This window comes from Dermacentor andersoni, chromosome 7 (assembly GCF_023375885.2).
Source record: "Dermacentor andersoni chromosome 7, qqDerAnde1_hic_scaffold, whole genome shotgun sequence".
NCBI lineage: Eukaryota > Metazoa > Arthropoda > Arachnida > Ixodida > Ixodidae > Dermacentor > Dermacentor andersoni.
Genome location: NC_092820.1, coordinates 80531979 through 80550649, shown reverse-complemented (window position 1 = coordinate 80550649; position 18671 = coordinate 80531979). Strand labels below are relative to the sequence as shown.

The 18671-nt window shown below is 48.2% G+C and overlaps 1 protein-coding gene across 2 annotated transcripts in view; it reads right to left on the bottom strand.

The window, feature by feature from the left end:
- Positions 1-18671, bottom strand: part of Alk (Anaplastic lymphoma kinase) — a 195795-nt gene that overhangs the window by 119864 nt on the left and 57260 nt on the right. For both annotated transcript variants that reach the window (XM_050181497.3, XM_055072757.2), the window contains exons 2-7: positions 15262-15478; positions 13613-13743; positions 10374-10502; positions 5632-5820; positions 4145-4266; positions 3479-3755 (exon numbers count right to left, since the gene is read on the bottom strand). In XM_050181497.3, the coding sequence (XP_050037454.1) occupies positions 3479-3755; positions 4145-4266; positions 5632-5820; positions 10374-10502; positions 13613-13743; positions 15262-15478 (1065 nt within the window). The remainder of the gene's footprint in view (positions 1-3478; positions 3756-4144; positions 4267-5631; positions 5821-10373; positions 10503-13612; positions 13744-15261; positions 15479-18671) is intronic.

The following is an 18671-nucleotide window of genomic DNA, read 5'->3' as shown; positions in this document are numbered from 1 at the left end:
AGCGTCCCGTCCGTGCGGACGCTGAGAAATTACGATGATAATTGGTCGGTTTCTTCGTATTTCCCGCTAGTCGCGACTTCGAGATCATCGCGTCTACGTCACCGTGTTGTTAGTCCTCGCAGGTATAACCCAGCACTTGTTAGGCTTAGTGTGAGATTTTGCAGAAAATCTCGGTCGCTGCTGAGAGGGAATAATTAGGCGGTCGGAAAAAGATGCCAGAGGCTTCTGGATGAAAACCAGCTCGCTAGAACGCTCGACCGCAAACATGTCGGCGCAACTGTGGTAGCGCCGCTGCTTTCTTTTAGAGCGCAGCTCTTTGGCGTCCGTTCCTGGGTTTCGCGTCGTCGTCGGCGTTGTCGTCGGCCTCGTAACCAGCTCCGCCCCCCTTTCATCCCCCCAGCGCTAGCAGCGACCGACTGATACCGCTGGATGCCGCTGACGCCGCTAGAGAGTCAAGATAACGTGACTGCATAGAACACCGTCGCCGCCATGCAGAAAGAGGAGGAAAGGGTCCCCCCCCCCCTGTTCTTGTGTGGCGGATAGGGTGCTCTTCAGTTGCCGGCGCGCCGGTTATTTCACGTAGGCCCCGGCACGTCGACGAATACGTGACCACCTTCCCACGGCTAGACCTGGTTCTTAGCGCTGCGGAAGCGAGGGTATCTTATTGTTTGTGTCGGCATCGGCGGCGTTGTCCCTGAAACCAACTCCGCAGCTGGGGTTGACTCACTATCGGCGTCAGCGGCATCAGTCAGTCGCTGCTATCTCTTCCCTCCTCCCTTTATCGTGTTGTCCGCTTGCTGCGCGCGCTTCTGCCCCCATCGTTTGCCGCTGGGTGTACACGCCGCCCCCCTCCCCCCTCTTCCTGCGAGTCTCCGGTTGTCAAAGCGCCGGCTCGAACTTAATTCCTTTCTTCGCTCCTCCTCCAATGCAACCCCTGTGCGGTGGCAATCAGAGAGCCAGATCGGTGGCGGCGGATCTGTATATGTGCACCGCCCGAGCCGAAATTGCCGCTGCCGTTCGCCCTGTGCGGTGGCAATCAGAGAGCCAGATCGGTGGCGGCGGATCTGTATATGTGCACCGCCCGAGCCGAAATTGCCGCTGCCGTTCGCCACTGCGAAATTATCTGCCAGTTCTTTCTGAGCCATGAGCGAGACGACCGATGGGACTTTAATGTTGACATAAAGACAAACAGCAATTTCCTAACACTTATGCGGGAGAACATCCCGTTCCTCTCGCTCGTAACGCGTCCCACGGCTGTGACAACCTCGCGAGGCACTTGTATAGATCTCGTCTTTGAGAATCAAGCATTGGTGTACCAAGTCGAACATATATCAGTCTATTTCTCCGACCACAAAGCTTCCTTCATGACTGTCAAGAACTGTTAGTGGAGTCTTTGTTAAAGGAATACGTGTGAAAAATAAAAAAAAAAATTCTGTGATAGCGCATACATGTGTTGCTCGATTTCTTTGCCTCAATCTATCGAAAAGGTGAAATAGCTTATTTGCTGCGCTCAAATTTCGCATTAGGAAGTAACGTAATCGTCGGTAATTTTTTTTCATTCATTCATTCATTCATTCATTCATTCATTTATTCAGTCATCTTTCTCTCCCTCACGTCTTTCCTTTTATCCCTCTTCCCTTTTCCTATTTGCATCTTTTCTTTACCCGCTTCTCCTTTCTGAACCTGACAGTTGTGGGGCTTCGTGACCCCACACAGAAAACGCTGCGCTTCGCCGCAAAACTCGGAGGATGGAGACACGCTGCGAGCCGGAACCATTGCGTGAGAAAGTGTTGTGTTCTTGAAAATTACGACGCTCCCTTCACCTCAAGAATTCCGGCTGTCAGCATTCGTTAGCCGCACTGAGTTTTTCCGCGCACGCGATGGAGCTTCCCTAATCGGCTCGCGAAGTGAATCGCAAGCGCACGCGAAGCCTCGCAGGTGTTGTCTGACGGCTCAAGTTTCGCGGGCACGCACGCGGCAGCGATTTCAATTTCACAGTGCTATACTTTCAATACGCGATTCGTTATGTTGCATGCACCAAAGAAATTATTTAGCAGGAGCGTATACTGCCCAAGTTGCTATTCGAGCTCGCGCCATATGTGCGCTTTCTTTATCTTTTATTTTTCTTACTTATTTAATGGTGAGGACAAGCCTCCGGCTCCAACGTCCCATCATAACGAGTCCGGAAACGGACCATCCCAGAGCGGCCGAAGTGCTATTCCGAGGTGTTATGAAGAGACTGAGCACAAACAGCCGGACATCACTGCGACGCCGAAGCTCTCGATCGGGTCTCTCGTGGGGTTCAGTGCTTCGTCGACGACGCGAAACGCACCGGCCAAAATCGCTTCACTGAAGACCCAGCAAAATCATCTGGTACGAAGCCGTACACGCCGGTGCCCACGCACTGAGTTCTTGGAGTCAGGCTGCCGCGACTGCCGCACACTGCGACCGGAAAATACCGCATCCCCGTAAAGACGCAGGCTGTTCGTCCCACAGCTATCACAGCAAACCTTAAAACTCGACGCGAAGCCTTGGAGCGGCGCTGCTAGAGCTCTGCGCGCAGAGAAGGCGATATTTTATAGTGTTCCTCCGGGAGGCATGGCTTGAGCCGGAGGCTCTATGGACATTGTCGTTACCGTGTGTGCCTGTGGTTGTTAGTTTCCCGTGTCCTGGGCGTATGTACAGTGTATGAGTGGGTCGTTTCAAGCCCCACCTCGTCGTCGGGCGTAGCGAGCTAGGCTTATGGCCAGGCAAACGGCTGCAGCATCCATCGGCCTTTTACCGAAGCAAATGTTCTTGGAACGTGGCTCATATATAAGCCCAGAAAGCCACACGATACCGTACAAAGCCACTGAAGGCAACAGCTTTGAGTACCCGACTTTAGACACCCTTGCATAGCACGTGGTTGACCTATACACTCTTGTAGTCTCTCCCTTTCTCTTTCTATTTCTCATACTTACTTCACATGTAAGGAAGTAAACTAGACAAAAACTGGTTGACATGCCTCTCGTGGCATGCCTCTCTTTATCTTCTGCTCGCTATCTATCTATCTATCTATCTATCTATCTATCTATCTATCTATCTATCTATCTATCTATCTATCTATCTATCTATCTATCTATCTATCTATCTATCTATCTATCTATCTATCTATCTATCTATCTATCTATCTATCTATCTATCTATCTATCTATCTATCTATCTACCTACCTACCTATCTATCTATCTATCTATCTATCTATCTATCTATCTATCTATCTATCTATCTATCTATCTATCTATCTATCTATCTATCTATCTATCTATCTATCTATCTATCTATCTATCTATCTATCTATCTATCTATCTATCTATCTTTCTATCTATCTATCTATCTATCTATCTATCTATCTATCTATCTATCTATCTATCTATCTATCTCTTTCCAGCAGCGGTTAAAGAATGTCCCTCTTGGCGGAGCACAAAGAGCCGAACGCACCGATGCCGAAGCACTCGGGTCCCAATGTCAGGTCGTCGACGGCGATGCAGCCCCAGCGGCGCACAGCCGACTGGGCGACTAGCTGCATCGTGAACGGGTGCCGCAGGGCGGGCAGCGCGCGCACCACCCGAGTCCAGGTGCCCGCGGCGTCGTCCTTGATCGAGGCTGACCACAGCTCGTGGCGCAGGCCGCTCGCGTGCCGTGGGTCCCGCTCGACGGCGTACAACGTCAGGCCGTATGGACGCAGAGTGCGGTCGGCGTAGTGGTGCAGCCGAACCTGCGCGTGAACATCAAGATCGCGACGACGGGGTCAGAGGCATTCTGCCTCTGACACCCACACACACACACACACACACACACACACACACACACACACACACACACACACACACACACACACACACACACACACACACACACACGCACACACGCACGCACACATACACTTCATATCCAGTGGTCCTCTCTAGCCGAATCCGCGTACTCCAGGACTAGAGAACCGTTTCTTTTGCGCCAATTGAATGGCAACACTGAAGGAACACTTTACCAAGGGCGTCCAAATTGATGCTGAGTTGCAATTTACTGCCTAAATAAAAACGTTCATAGAAGCTGTCACGTGTCACGCGTCTTTAAGCAAACTGCGCTTCGTAATCTCCGGACACTCACGTGGCAGGAATTGAAGTACACCGAAGTGTGGTTCATGTGGTAGTAGGGCAGCTTCGGGAATTCCGGACTCTCCAGCACGGCAGCGTGGCCAAACGCCTTCCCCGCGGCACAGATGTAGTGTCCTGAAAGAGGCACAAAGGACAGGGACATCCGATTGTTCCCGAATGCAACAGCCCAGCGAATTGGCAAGCGAAAACGACGTCTCTACGGAAATCCGCCAGATGGAGGGAAGACCCAGGAGAGAATGAAGGCAGACTTACACACCTTTCGCAGCGTTAGGCCATTTTGTTTGCAAAGCAGTTAACGGCATGACATGCAATGTAAAGGTGACGACAACCGCACAGTGGTAACAGCGACCAAGGTGGTGCCATGACGACGATTGAGGTGCAACCACAAAAACGAGGCTTCGTAGACGAAAATTGTCAATTCTTATCTCCGTATCTCTCTTAGCCTGCACACGAGAAGACTTGAAGGCTGTTACATACAGTGTTACATCAACAGTGTTACGCGTACGCTCGGTTTTCTAGAACATCACTGGCACGTGCAGTAAAATTTGCCGTTTGCCCAAGTCATTTCACGAATAATCCTCCAGTTTGCGGATTTCCGCAGAACTCGCTTGCTTCACAACTGCCAGCTTTCTGTTCTTCCAGTCCCGAACTAGTGGGCCGTATACGTTGTAGATACATGTGGAGGGGGGAAGGGTGGTTAAGTGTCGACCTTGTGGACATGTCCATTGAGTACGCTGCTGAAGTTCGTATTGGCTGGGCTGGGATAGGCGTCGGAAGGAGACAGGTGCCGTCCAGACAATCAGCACTTCAGCAGGCGATAAATTGGACATGTCCACTAGGTGGACACTTACAGAATTACACTCGCCTGGTCTGCTGGTCGCCTCTAAACAACGAGCGACTCGTCTGGACTTTGTTGTCCGACGCAGCTGTCCTTCTCGCGTGCTCTGCTTCTCGCGGCCATGTTTATGTACAAATGTAGATTCTCCATATAAGTATACATCAAATGAGTTGTGCTGACTTCCACTCGCCTCTCTTCTTGTGCGATGGGTGACTTTCCCCAGTGCCGAACGTAGTTATGGTACTGGTCGTCGGGGTAAAACTATTTGTCTGCTTGTTGTAGTGTTTGCTGACGTTTTATTTATTTCCTTTCTCTACACTTTCCTGAGAAATGTGCTAAGGATAGCTGGCCAAACACAGGCCTACCTCGCCATTTCCTACATTGAAATTAGACACAAGGCCAGATCTACGATATCCTTTGTGCGATTTTTTATTCACATATTGCAGTCCCAGCCTATGAAGCTATTGCCACAGCGTACTACAATACGCATTGCTACTTCTTGCTTTTAATGCGACGCACTATTTTCTTCGTCGCAAATTGCAAGCAGCGAGAAAAAGTCCCTGCAGCCTCCGTACGTGTAAGAGGGATCAAAGAACAACTTTCAGTCGTAGTGTGCTGCTGACTGCCCGCTCGCTGCTTACCTTTCGAGCTGTCGGTGGTGTGGTCGTGCGCGGGCGCGTACTTGGACGTTGCGTTGGCGGCAGCTACGCGGCGCCACTCTCCACTACCGGAGCGAAGCTTGTTCCTCCAGCCGCATATCGTTGGGTCGCTGCTGTCCATCTCGCCGTCCAGTTCTTCGAAGGAGCACCGGGCGCCCCTCGGAACTTGTTCTGCGGTCCAAGTGGCGCGTGTGATTGAACGTTAATTCACAGGAAGAGATGGAGAGAAGGGATGTAGCTCGATGTTGGGCCATTTGGTAAAACCGTAATCAACAATTGTGCCACTGAGACTTACACCAAGGCGCACACAATTGCCGAACACTTGTCCCTGTACATGTCGTTCGTACCAGTCTGCTTTTCGTTCTCTTTGTGTAAGTCTTCGTGGAAGAAAAAAAAAAAGGTTAATAAGATGGAAAAGGTTGAATGAAAACTAGATGGGTTGGCTGACCTACAGATTTAGCTCTCACATACTGCAGCTGCCGGATTCGATGTAGCTTGCTAATTATATTAAAATAATGCTTACTACTGGAACCACAAAAGGCACAAAGTAACGCGACATTATCGAACTAGCGTTTTACTTGAACGTAGTGGAACCTGGGACTGACATAGGGCGCAATGAAAGAGATGCAGTCAATGTTATGGGTTTGTTTCGCTTTTAACTCTGACCACTGCTTGGCGCTACTTTGAATTTTTCCGTCAGTCTTTATTTCTTCCTGCGGGAGATAGCATGCATGCGGTACTTGTGACCCTTCGTCACGAATACGGGTGAGTGAGTGTATATAAAGATAAAATCACCACGCAAGCACTCCATACAGACGGTTAACCAGCGAAGCTGAAACGTGCGGCCCTGGTGTTTGTCACTGGTTTAATCCCGAGGGTTTATTAAACGACGGTTTGGTAGACTGCTGGATCCCCGGTACGCAGCTGCTGCTTGCACTCGGCTGCACGAGCCTGTTCTTGAGCCCGGGCTGCAGCATCGACACGACGTAGACGAGCTCGCTCCCGGTTGTGCTCGCGGCGTGGCTTATCGAAAGCTGCCTGCTCCTAAGGTGTACGTTCGACGCATGGCCTACCCATTTGGGAGCCGGAGAGAAACTGCTGCGCGCGCGCTCGGCTGCGACGGAGAGCAACGACGTCACTACTGGCACAGCTAATCCAATGCCACCTAGATAACACAAGGCCTTTTCACTCAGATCCATGACATCATGTTACCTGGTCCGACTGCTATAGAATCTAATGGGGATGCTCCCAGGTAGGCAACAGTGATTTTGACATCAGCGCTGTCATCACGCCAGGCTTGCCAATGACAATTTCGTGCCAGGTAGCGTGACGTCATGGCTCGGAGTAAGCAGGCCTTGTGCTATCCAGGTGGTGGTGGCTAATTGCGTGCCTCTTGCTCTATCTTCTCTTTTTTTTTTCTTTTCGCGCATGCACATGGGGTTGCGTCGGAGGAATTTTCGGCGTACAGGCGACCGACAGACGGACGGACGGACGAATCGGCTAGCCATATGTTCGTGAGACATCACTTTCTGATCGTGAGAACTAATATTGTTTCTTACTTCTTTCATACTCTGAGAAGGCTTAAGATAAAGGACTTGCGCTATACATGAGATGTTTCATTTGTTTGGGTGCTGCAATTCCAACAAAATACATATAGACTATATCAGTCAAAACATATTACTGGTTTTAACAACTCAGGCGGTTGAGCAGTGTAATATATGCCATGAGTATACAGCATAGATAAACGTATAGCGTATGTATACATAAATATATACAGACCATGATGGCGAACGCGACCGCGACACAGAAGACGAAAATTTGCCTGGAGTGTCCATACAACCGCTGCCGTAATAACTTTGTCAGTGTATGCACGTTGAGGTTGGCTTCTCCACCATTAGCATGATTGTGCGGAGAAGGATACGTTTAAGGTTCTCTGTATACAGGCGTCACGATTTTATCATTTTTAGTACATCATTCGTGCGTGCTTGTACTTGTTTGAGCGTGCGTGAGGCGGTTGCGCTGCGCATTGGATCCACTGGTGGCGACTTCATCTTCCAGCATCGGGGGAGAAATTAATTTTACCATTATGAGAGCGATTACGTCGACCTGATGCTTTCTTTATTGCCGTCTGATAATCCTGCATCTGATGTTTGCAGTTGCGAGGAGAACATTTACCACTCATTGCGCCACTGTCCTCAATTTCAAGCACCAAGACAATCTTTGTCCAACATATCGAAGAAACTAGATGATCGTCCTGTGAGTGAACACACAGTACTAGAGTACCGTCCCCACCGATCAGCTCAGAAGGCAGTGAAGGCCCTTTTGTGCTTTCTGAGAACGTCTGGTTTGCACGAGCTGCTTTGACTCAAGTGCTGTCCGTGCATGTCTCTATACCTTCTCTCTCTTCTCTCTCCCTTCCCGTTCTCCCTTCCCCCAGCGTAGGGTAGCTAACCACACTCTTGACTGGTTAACATCCGTGCCTTCCTTATATACATATATATATATATATATATATATATATATATATATATATATATATATATATATATATATATATATATATGTATATATATATACCTGGCCTGCTTATTCTTAGCATGGGGGATGAGGAGTGTATAAATAATTAAAGGAGATTAAGAGAAACACCGACGAAGCGAGATGGAGCCGACGATACGTAGCGGCTGACAAAGGAGTAGAGACCACTGGAAAGCCTACGCTCCAAAGCCGTCTCGGGCGATGCGGCAAAGCAGCTGACAAGCGCCAAGCGAGCGCACAGAGCGTCTGGCCGTCGTCCCAAGATCGCAGTGTGCGACAAGCGAACGGATGTCGCGCCGCACCGAAGAACACCGCCAGTGATCGCCCTTCTCGAGCGTATCGAGGGCAGACACACACGAACAGGGCGCGGCGCCAGGGGTGAAATAGGCCACGCGCGAAAAACACGGGCGCCTATTTCATCCTGCCACATTTCGAGCGACGCTTTACAAAAGCGCACCTTTATTTAAATCTTTGATTACGGTGGCAATTTGTCATTCAGCTCCTGTGGTGTCCAATCCTTTATATATTACCTAGGCCAACTGCACGGAACGGGCAAGCGTGCGCGCAGCAAACCCAATGTGAAGGACGCGTCACTAGCCAATTTCGACCATTTTATAGTGAATATGTTTCGCGGGGTCCACTGGACAATAAAGTTTATTCTATCTATCTATCGCAGGGTACCGTGACGGGGGGGGGGGGGGGGGGGACGCCACAGCTTTATTTAAGGCGGCTATAGCGGCTCATCGCCTATGCGCCACGGCTAAAGAACTGTCCCGCGATATAACGTAATTACTTAAATAAGGTACTCGATACGGCGTATTCACGTGCCAAGTTCGAATTCACGGTTCGCGAGCAATATTCGTTCGAAAACAAACTCGTTTTTTTCCCCCTATCACATTGTTCGCCAAGGCATACACGAGGTATCCTAGCATTGAATCTTACTGCCCGTGTATTTTCGATGCGAACATTCGGACGCTGTGTGCACAGGCGTTCAGTGCAGCATTCAATATAAGATTGCACACTATTTATTCACGCTTTTAAAAGAACAGAAATAAAGCAAGTCAGAGGAAGATAAATTAAAATTTCACGCCAGTTCAATTTCTCACACATAAAAGACATGACTGCTGAATAATACAGCTGCGAAAGCGGTTCCTTTTTTGTTTCACTCATTGCTCACTTACAAATAAGTTCAGGTAGAAGTTCGCGATAGAATTTCACTGCCTCCTAGACTTATTTTCTGTCGTCTATTTACATCCTCAGCTATATATATGTCGTCGTCACTGTTTTTGTTGTTCTTGTTGTCTACTTCATTCGTCTCCGTTACAGCATTACGCATTTCTGATGTAGGGCGCGCGTTGTGTAGGTGCTGGTGACATTTGTCAGCATGTCTCTGATCCTATCATTGTTCGTCTTTAATTTGAAATTGAATGATAATAATCCAATCATTTCGGATATAAGTACGCCAGAAGTCGCAACGCTCTGTCCCTCGTGTATTCTTTTCGTCCGTTGTATAGATCCCTCGCTGAAGTCGCCACTATAACTTCTTTAACAGATCTCCTTAAACGTAGGGTCTTCTCTTCGATTACAGAACAAAATCGTGTTTCCCGATTAAAATTCGTTTTTTCAGCTAATCAATGGCCACTACCGTATTGATACCTTGCACATCTTAACACCTTTACCTGGTTATGCTTCTCGTCATAAACACTCCCTAGCAGTAACCCCGTTAACACCGCATAACAACTGCTTCAAATACTCTTATTTTAGAAGAACAATAGTTGATCGGAATAAACTTCCCGATGAAGTCGTTACACTAACTTCTTTATCCCGTTTTCAAGCGCACCTGCATTCATGACTCAACCACACATAGTTTATTTGCTCCTTTTGCAACGTTGAATTCAAGAGTCGGCATGATTGCTTGAAATGTATGTTTGTATGAACGCACTTGTATGTTCCCACCCTGCTAAGACCTTGTAAAAGATCGCAGTATCTATAAATAAATAAATAAATAAATAAAAGCCCAACATACGGTCTTTCTTCTTTCTTTTTTTTTTTTGAAGAAGTAGCCGTCGGATAAAGTTAGTGCACTGCTCCGAGGTGTACAATTGTACTGGCGTGGTTTCTGTCGCAATATTAGTGGCGATACGCTGTCACAGAACACAGAAGCACATATTAAATAATAAATTTCTCACCGCATCCTTGTTTCTCGTCTTCCCCGTCAGCACAGTTGACGCGGACGTCACAGACTTCTTGGAGGTCAATGCAGGTGGAATTGGAGCAGCGAAACTGCGTTTCTAGACAAGTCCCGACGCGCCTCGGTTCTGAAAGAACAAAAAAAACGAAATATTTTCTTTCTTTATCCCAGTGCAGGTAGGGCGACTCGGATGTGACTCGACTTGTAGAATGCCGCCACCGAAAACGATGAAGTACGCACGTTCCACACTGATGTAGTTCTTTACGCCACCACTAGCACTCCTTTGTTGTTTAGTTCAGTTCGTCTGTCTTTCCACATCACCTTTCAAGGACTGCAGACATGAGATCTGCCGACCTGTCATTTCTTTTCGCGCTACGTGAACATTGAAATCCCTCTCACCCTTGCACAGAAAGCAAGTTGTGCAGAAACCACCGTCGACGATTGTAAATGTACGCAAACAGCCGAAAGCTTCTAGAAATAGATCGGCGTCATTAAAGACGTGACACCCTCCAAGGCGCACACGTGTTGTATATGGCAAGGGTATCTAGGTGGCGTTCATTGTTTTTTTACGTGATTCTGCACATATACAGAGCCCATTAGTCATGTGTGCGCAGTCTCGTGCGGCGCGAGCGCCGGCTGCCACGCTCCTCTCCCCCAATCACCACAGGGGGGAGAGGGCGGCGGGAGTGGGGGATGGCTGTCCTTCGCCAACGGCTCCGCCACAGCGCCCAAAGCTTGAGGCGCGCGCCCAAAGCTCTCGAGCGTGTGGCTCTCAAAGACCCACTGCAATTGTTGTCACTCGGCGACGAATGCATTCCGCGAACCGGTTTACATACGAGCACGTTTCTCTGAATCGGAGCCGCTTTGTATCGGCGATGGATGGTCGACCGCCACGGACCACGAGAACTGGTGAAAGAGCTATATGATGTTACGGGAAGGAAGAAGCGTACGGCTATACACAGATGGCTCTTAATGGCGGAGCCAAGAAGAGTAGAGCATGCGAAAAAAACTAAACTCTACTTCGTCGTGTCCGAGGCCACCACCAGCGTCCTCTTCTTCCCACATTACAGACTGTGACATCACCCTTGTCGGAAAAAGCACCTTATTGGTGTGGCTCACCGGTCCGAGAAAGGTACGGTTTGAGACGGCTGAAGTGAATCATGTCACAGAGAGGTCAAGGCACGGTGGGACCCAGCGGAGACACTTCATATGTGAAAATATATATATAGAAAACAATTCGCTTTAAAACGCTGACAAGCGTTATAACTGCCCTGAATAATTATGTACCACGATACTGGTTTCGGCGCGCAGGAGGCGGATGCGTAATGACAAAATGGTACCCTATCTCGTTACGTTTGATGCGATCGCTGCGCCAGGCACACGCGAGCTTAGTCTGGGGGAAAACCGTGCAGCGTTCTCGTTTACTTACTTATTTTTTTTTTACGAGCAACATCGTCATCATCCCTGTAGCCTCACTGCCACGTAACAACAGCAAATTCTGCTCTGCGTCGTGCCGTCACGACAATGTCGAGCACGCGGTTCATAGTCTGGAATTTCGAGACCACATTTGGTTCCGAATGAAAACGTGCTTTTATAAGTGCTTCACAACTCTCGTACTTCCGATGGGTGGCGCCCTTTTGCGTTCGAGACACGGGTGATAGAGTTTCTGCAAGTCTGAAGGTATGAGAAAGTAGGCTGGTAACGACCGTTGCACCCCTTTAAACCTGGAAAAGCTAGCCAACTAGCTATAGTCTCTCTCTCTCTCTCTCTCTCTCTCTCTCTCTCTCTATATATATATATATATATATATATATATATATATATATATATATATATATATATATATGTGTGCGTGTGTGTGTGTGTGTGTGAACAAGAGAAAGGGGATTAAGCGAGAGCCCGTCTGTTATTCATGATGCCATAATAAGCAGCCAACAAAGACACCGAGAACAACACAGGGGAAATTACTTCTACTTACTAATTGAATCAAAGAAATTATAAATTAATGGAGTTGAAAGTGGATGAAAAAGACAACTATCCCACGTCCTCGCGTTACGCGTGCGATGCTCTACTAATTGAGCTACCACGCCTCCGCTTTCCCATCCACTTTCTGGAGTATTTAATAGATTTCCAAAATACATATCAGATGTTTTACTACTGGAACTAACCCTGGGAGTGCTAGCCAGCGCCACTCCTCACAAACCTTGGCAGCGGATGTGAAACATCCTTTCTGCCGCTGGCGTCATGTGCAGGTGATCTTTTTGGGTTAAGGCAACTGGTCAATAAACCCACACGTGCTACCTGAAAGCATCAATGTTGCCGGATTCGAGACCCTCGTTATGTAACGAACGAGAAGAAAGGGGGTTCCCCACCTGCGGCAAGTTGTTTTTTTCATCCACTTTCAATTGCATTAATTTATCATTTTTTAAATTCAATTAGTAAATTAGTAAGTACAAGTAATTTCCCCTGTCTTGTCCTGGATGCCTTTGTTTGTTGACTTCTTACGATATATATATATATATATATATATATAGTAGTGAATTGATTTTTCGATGGGCCGAGCGTATACCAGATTGAAATCGCACGACTACCATAGTTTCTGTCGAAACGCCGACGCCGGATTTTCAGGGACATGGGGCCCCTAGCGCTAAAATCTTATTTTTCGTAACTTGGGCGGTCGTGCGTCGTAACCTGTGCAGCAGCACAGATTAGCCTTCTGCGCGAAGATTCTATGAGCGAATCGACCTATAACTTTATGTTGTGATACTCGAGGACTGTACACTTTTCCAAGCACTGTGCACACCGCTTTTGGGCGGCATAGCGTTGGTGGACACAGAGCAGGTGAGCGAAGGTCTCGTATACAGCTACCATGCGATGCTGCTGGCGCACGAAAAGTGCTACTCTCGCCTGCAAAACAGAAAGATGGCACTGACCGTCGCGGCAGCGCCATCTTCATGACCCCTCTATCTTATATCCTCACGACACTCACTAGCTGCGTTTAGATGAGCCCGACAAGGTCGGGTGGGGTCGGCTTGTCGTCGCGCCGAAATCGAGTTGTTTGGCTCATGTAAACGCTATAAGTGGGTCGGGCTGAGCCAGCGTTGAGGCTAGTTCATTCAACCCACCTTCAAGGGGTGCGTAGGGTCGTCCAACTCGTTTGGCAAGCGTGTAAAAGCGGTCTGGTCGGGCTGGGTCAGCTCGAATCCTGACTCGACGCGCATGCAAAGACATACTTACGTTCTACGCAGTTGTCCAGCCGGATACCATCTAGGGCTAGGTGACCAGGTGCGGATTTCCCGGGCAGAACTTCTACGGTCACTACGAAGGGCGGTTCTTGCCTTCCAAGTGGGGCTTGGAACGTTTGCCATCTGCGATCACAAACAAAGCCCGTGAACCATGCGCTATCCTGGTCTCTCTCAGTTCAATGCGTCTAATTCCGTCTCCTCTTGCGACTTCTTCATAGCCTACGAAGTACAAAAACTGCCGACCTTAACGCCTTTGCGGAAACTGAAGGAGAGTTATTAAATACTTCATTTGGGAAATAGCGCAATTATCTCACACCAGACGTATTCCTTGAGGAGGCGACCCTACATTAGTCGGGGAAATAGCCTAAAAGCAAGTGCCTCATTTTCCGGATTGCAGTCGGCATTCGGTGGTCTGCACCCAGATTATCGCCCTGCAGAGGCACTTTGAGCCTACTGTCAACAATCCATTCGTATATTGCCCACACCCGTTGTATAGGGCGTAGGGACCATTTTACGCTAGAAATAAGTTCTTTCTTTCGTTAAGTTGTCCGCAATCGGTATGCAGTAGGGTTCACTGAGTAGGTTTTGCCAGCATGCAATCTATTTCACTTCGCGATTTAGCATAATAAAAGGTTGCAGGGTCAGACAAGCGTCGTTTTTTGTTGAAGCGAACCTGCGATGCCTCAAAACATATTTCGTGTATAGTGCGCACTAAGGCAAATTTCAACGTTGAGCTTGCATAGCCTGCGGACTATATGCCGACAAATTGCGGCAGTCCTGAAGTGCAGTCAAATGTACAAAGATCGCTGCAGAGTAGCTCTGAAAGTTGGGCGAGCTCGCGTATACTCTAACGCTGGCCTGTGATGTGGTGAACGCCCATTTTCCATGAGGTTTCCGTGATCCTTTATGAGTAGGCGTGAAAATTGTGACGTAACGCCCCCTCCTAAGCTTTATAGTTATCCGTTTTCATTGACGTAACGGCTTTCGCGCTTTACAAGGTTCATGCATGATATTCAATTTCATCTCAAGAGAAACTCAATTATAAGTTCAGCGAGTGCACAACAGAATGCTCTCCCTCCTACGCTGTATTATTATTCATTTTCATTCACGTAAAGGCTTTGGCGCTTTACGAGATTCATGCATGATATTCAGTGGCTTCTAAACAGAAACTGAATTCAAAATTCGACAAGGAGAGAACAGAATGTTCTCCTTCGTAGCCTTCATTATTATTCGTTACAATGCACGTAAGGGCTTTCGGGCTTTACAAGAGCCACGCATGATATTCAATTGTATCTCAACAGAAACTCAAATAAGACAACGGAAATTTTATTAGAACACAAATAATGCCCATGACTTCTGTAAAAAATGGTGTCGTATATACTTCTGGCCAAAACACAGAATGACTGCTGAAAGTGTAAGGCGGGTGTGACGAGCGACAACTCACAGTCCGAGCGAGTTCCCGAAGAGTCACACGTGATATTCAGTTGTATCTCAACAGAAACTCAAATAAGACAACAAAAATTCAATTAGAACACAACAGAATGCCCATGACTTCTGTAAAAAACGGTGTCGTGTATGCTTCTTGCTAAGACACAATGACTGCTGAAAGTGTAAGGTGGGTGTGACGAGGCGACAACTCACAGTCCGAGCGAGTTCCCGGGCACCTTGCGCACTTCCCAGGTGTGGTTAGGGTTGGTGAGGAGCACCGCGACGGCCCCGTCGGCCATGTTGGACGCGTGCATGTCGAAGACGAGGGTGCAGCGCTGGAGAGCCGCCTGCCGGAGCCACGGGGAGGACACGTTACCCGGCGCCGCCGTCGCTGCTGCACCTTCCCGGACCCCGTAGTACAGGAAGTGGCCTACGAGTGGTTGAGGAACGTGCATAAAGAGAGAGTGTGTAATGCGAAAGGACAGAAAGTTGGGCGAGTTGAACGGTAGCATGATCTTGGATTGTAACGCGAAGTGACACGGACAGAGACTAGAAGCAGACAGGACGAGCGCTCGTCATGTCTGCTTCTAGTCTCTGTCCATGTCACTTCGCGCTACAATCCAAGAAGAGAGAGAGTGTGCCAGAATCTGTAAGCAAGAAAATCAAACAAGAAAAAAATTGATAAAACGAGACTGCGCCAAGGTGCACAGATCGACGAGTTGGTTAAGATCAACTTTGCTTGCGGCGCAGGAGGAGACCTTCTACAAAACCAATGAAGCCTGCAGGTGAAGCACCGACTGACATCCGCGACTGAAAGGTTGGTAACATTTGTAAGATGTTGTAAATTCATACTGCTGTTGGTATCGACATGCGAGGCTGCTCTTACGCTTGTACGTACGTATGATGTGGTTTAGAAGACATGGAATGTCTATTTAACGGGAAAAAAAACGAGAAATAGAACCGCGGTAAGTCGGGAATGTCATGACAGTGCTCTTCTTAGATTTAATTTAGCTATCAGCGCCTGAGGAACAGAACACGACAAGAGCAGTAAGCGGAACAGGTGCTGACTAAAAATGTTTCACGAAGAGCAAAACAATGAATACAAAACGCCAGCAGTGCCACCGTGCGTGCGCGGTACACTCCCAACCAATGGATTTGCAAGCGAACCAATTTGGCACTGTAAAGAATACGGACGGATACGCGGCCTCGCTATCTCACAGGCCCAATTTTTTTTTTCATCGTCAGCCTATGTTAGGCCCCCTGCAGGACGATGGTAGTGTTATTCACAATTGCCCCCATCCTGCTTCAGCCAAGCCCATCCGACGCATACAAATTTAATCACTTCATCCAACGCGCCGGCACATTCAGCAGTGCCTCCTTTCCTTCGACACCTTCTCTTCCTTTAAAAAGTCTCACATACCACCAGTGACTTGTGGGCACTGAATAGAATTGCTTCTATTTCTTCCACGACCTATTCAAACGATAACTCAGTCGACCCGTTTACCGTTCGCGCGAATTCGCCTCAGTAGCATTCGGGTATACAATCTGTCCGTGCGGAAAGCGCCCTGTGTTTTCGACGCCGATCGCGGCGCCCAGCCTGGTGACATTTGCACAGCGTGGGCGGACCGCAGGAAACACTATATATACGCTCACGCCCAGCGAAACCCCAGCTGCCCTTTTCGAAGGGAGCGTTGACTTGGATTGAGTCGCGGCTCAATGATCCCCTCTATAGGTCGCGCGCGCGTGTGCGTGTGTGTGTTTGGTCTCGACGCTGTAACTACACGCTGCTATATATGCTCATACCACCGCATGGTGGACGGTCATACCAGACTGGGAAAACAGTTCGCTTGTTTGCTCATCTAAGCGACCTGCCGTCGGGGACCGGAAAAAAAAAAACAACAGTGCAGGGAGGATCGTAATACACAGACAGGATCATATATCACCTATAAATAACATAAGAGCCGCGGGAACACGGTAACAAAGGGGATTACAGAAATCGGCATTATGTGCAAAAGTTGGGGAAATGTGTGACTCCCACGGATACAATTACTCCTCTCCACCTTGCGGTCTTCCGCAGAACCATTTCGTCAAGGTTACAATAATGAGACGTAATGACTTTTAAATATTCATCATTCTTCAAGAAACTGTAGAGGCTGTAAGTTTTTTTTTGTGTGTGATAGCCCTTATATGGACACTCCAGGCGTATTTTCGCAATCGCCGTCGTCGTGATCTTCCGTATCAAGTCCAAGGGCGATAACAATTTCGCCGCGTGCCGTATGCTGTTATCTGCGAGTGAAAGCGTGCGAGGGTGATCCGACGATCGCGGCTGAGTTTTGCGCGCGCAAGGGAGGAAAGCGTGGAGGAAGAGAACCGTCTTCCATCGCGCGCAAAGAACTGGGGGGAGGGGGGACTGCGACATCGTACTTCGGCAGCAACTGCATATGGCGCGGTCGCGCGGGCTTTATCTTGAAAGCGATCTGCTTTGGGGATAGATAGGTGGGCCGACGGCTCGTAGCTTTACATGTGGCGTGTTCTCACAGCTCAGTTTGCGTTGAAGCGATAGGCAGCACGAAGGTAACTTCGCTTGCTCCTGCTGCTGCGCTTCTTCACGCCAGCGTTTTGACAGCAAGTGCCCACGGTCATCGAGTGTTATCTGTGCATGTTGGCCTGTGCGCATTGACACCACCATGCCTGTTAATTTAGTCAGTAAACGAATGTTCCAACCTTACACGCCGGATAAAACTACTATGCTTACATATTATGGCTGTCTACTAATTTGCTATCACAATCGATGCTTCGCTTTTGGGGTGAAACTGCGAATTTTTCTGAGTAAAAGCAGTTCTACAGTTAACATACACACACTACATAGAAACAGAGGAACATATGTTGCTAAGTAGTTCACAAAATTTTAAATGTTCGTGTTGAACTAAAAATGACGTCATTCGTTGGTGGCAAACTTTGCAACTGCTGTCACTGTAGTCTTCTCTCTTTGCTTAAGCAATTTTCGTAGAACATCAGTGAATTGAGAGGAGCAGCCGGCGCCAGTCACAATCAACAGTCACAATCATCTATTTAGACACATAGATAAACGAAAATGAGGTAGCGGGCTTTAGGTGCACGTAGTAATGAAACTCGGTACACTACGGTCCCTGAGCGCGGGCCGACCGGACTGGTACACGTAGAATAAGGAAGCGAGCGTGGGTCTAAATTCCTCGCACAAGCTCAGATTGAGATTCAACGACTTTTTCTTAAAAGAAATGTTATTGAAGGTTGGTAGATGCTCAGTGGGAAATCTTTAGATCTTCAGCAATAACCTTGGAGGAGTTTAGAGGCTGATCTCGGGGGTAAATGGTTGTATACTGTAGGCTCTATCGGCAACATGGCGCATCAACATTTAGACTATCCCATCATGCGGAAAAATTCATTGTGCTGCAATAGCTGTCATCCGCGGACGTAGAGAAGGAAGAGTGTGAGTAGGACGCTTGCAAAAGTTATGCGTGACAAAAATTTAATTGAATGCAAAATAAAAGCCAGATAAAATCCTACGAAATTTGCAGACGACTTTTGTAACAAATAGAACGGAGGTTAGCCAATCTGAAGACAGGCTGGCTACCCTCTGCAAG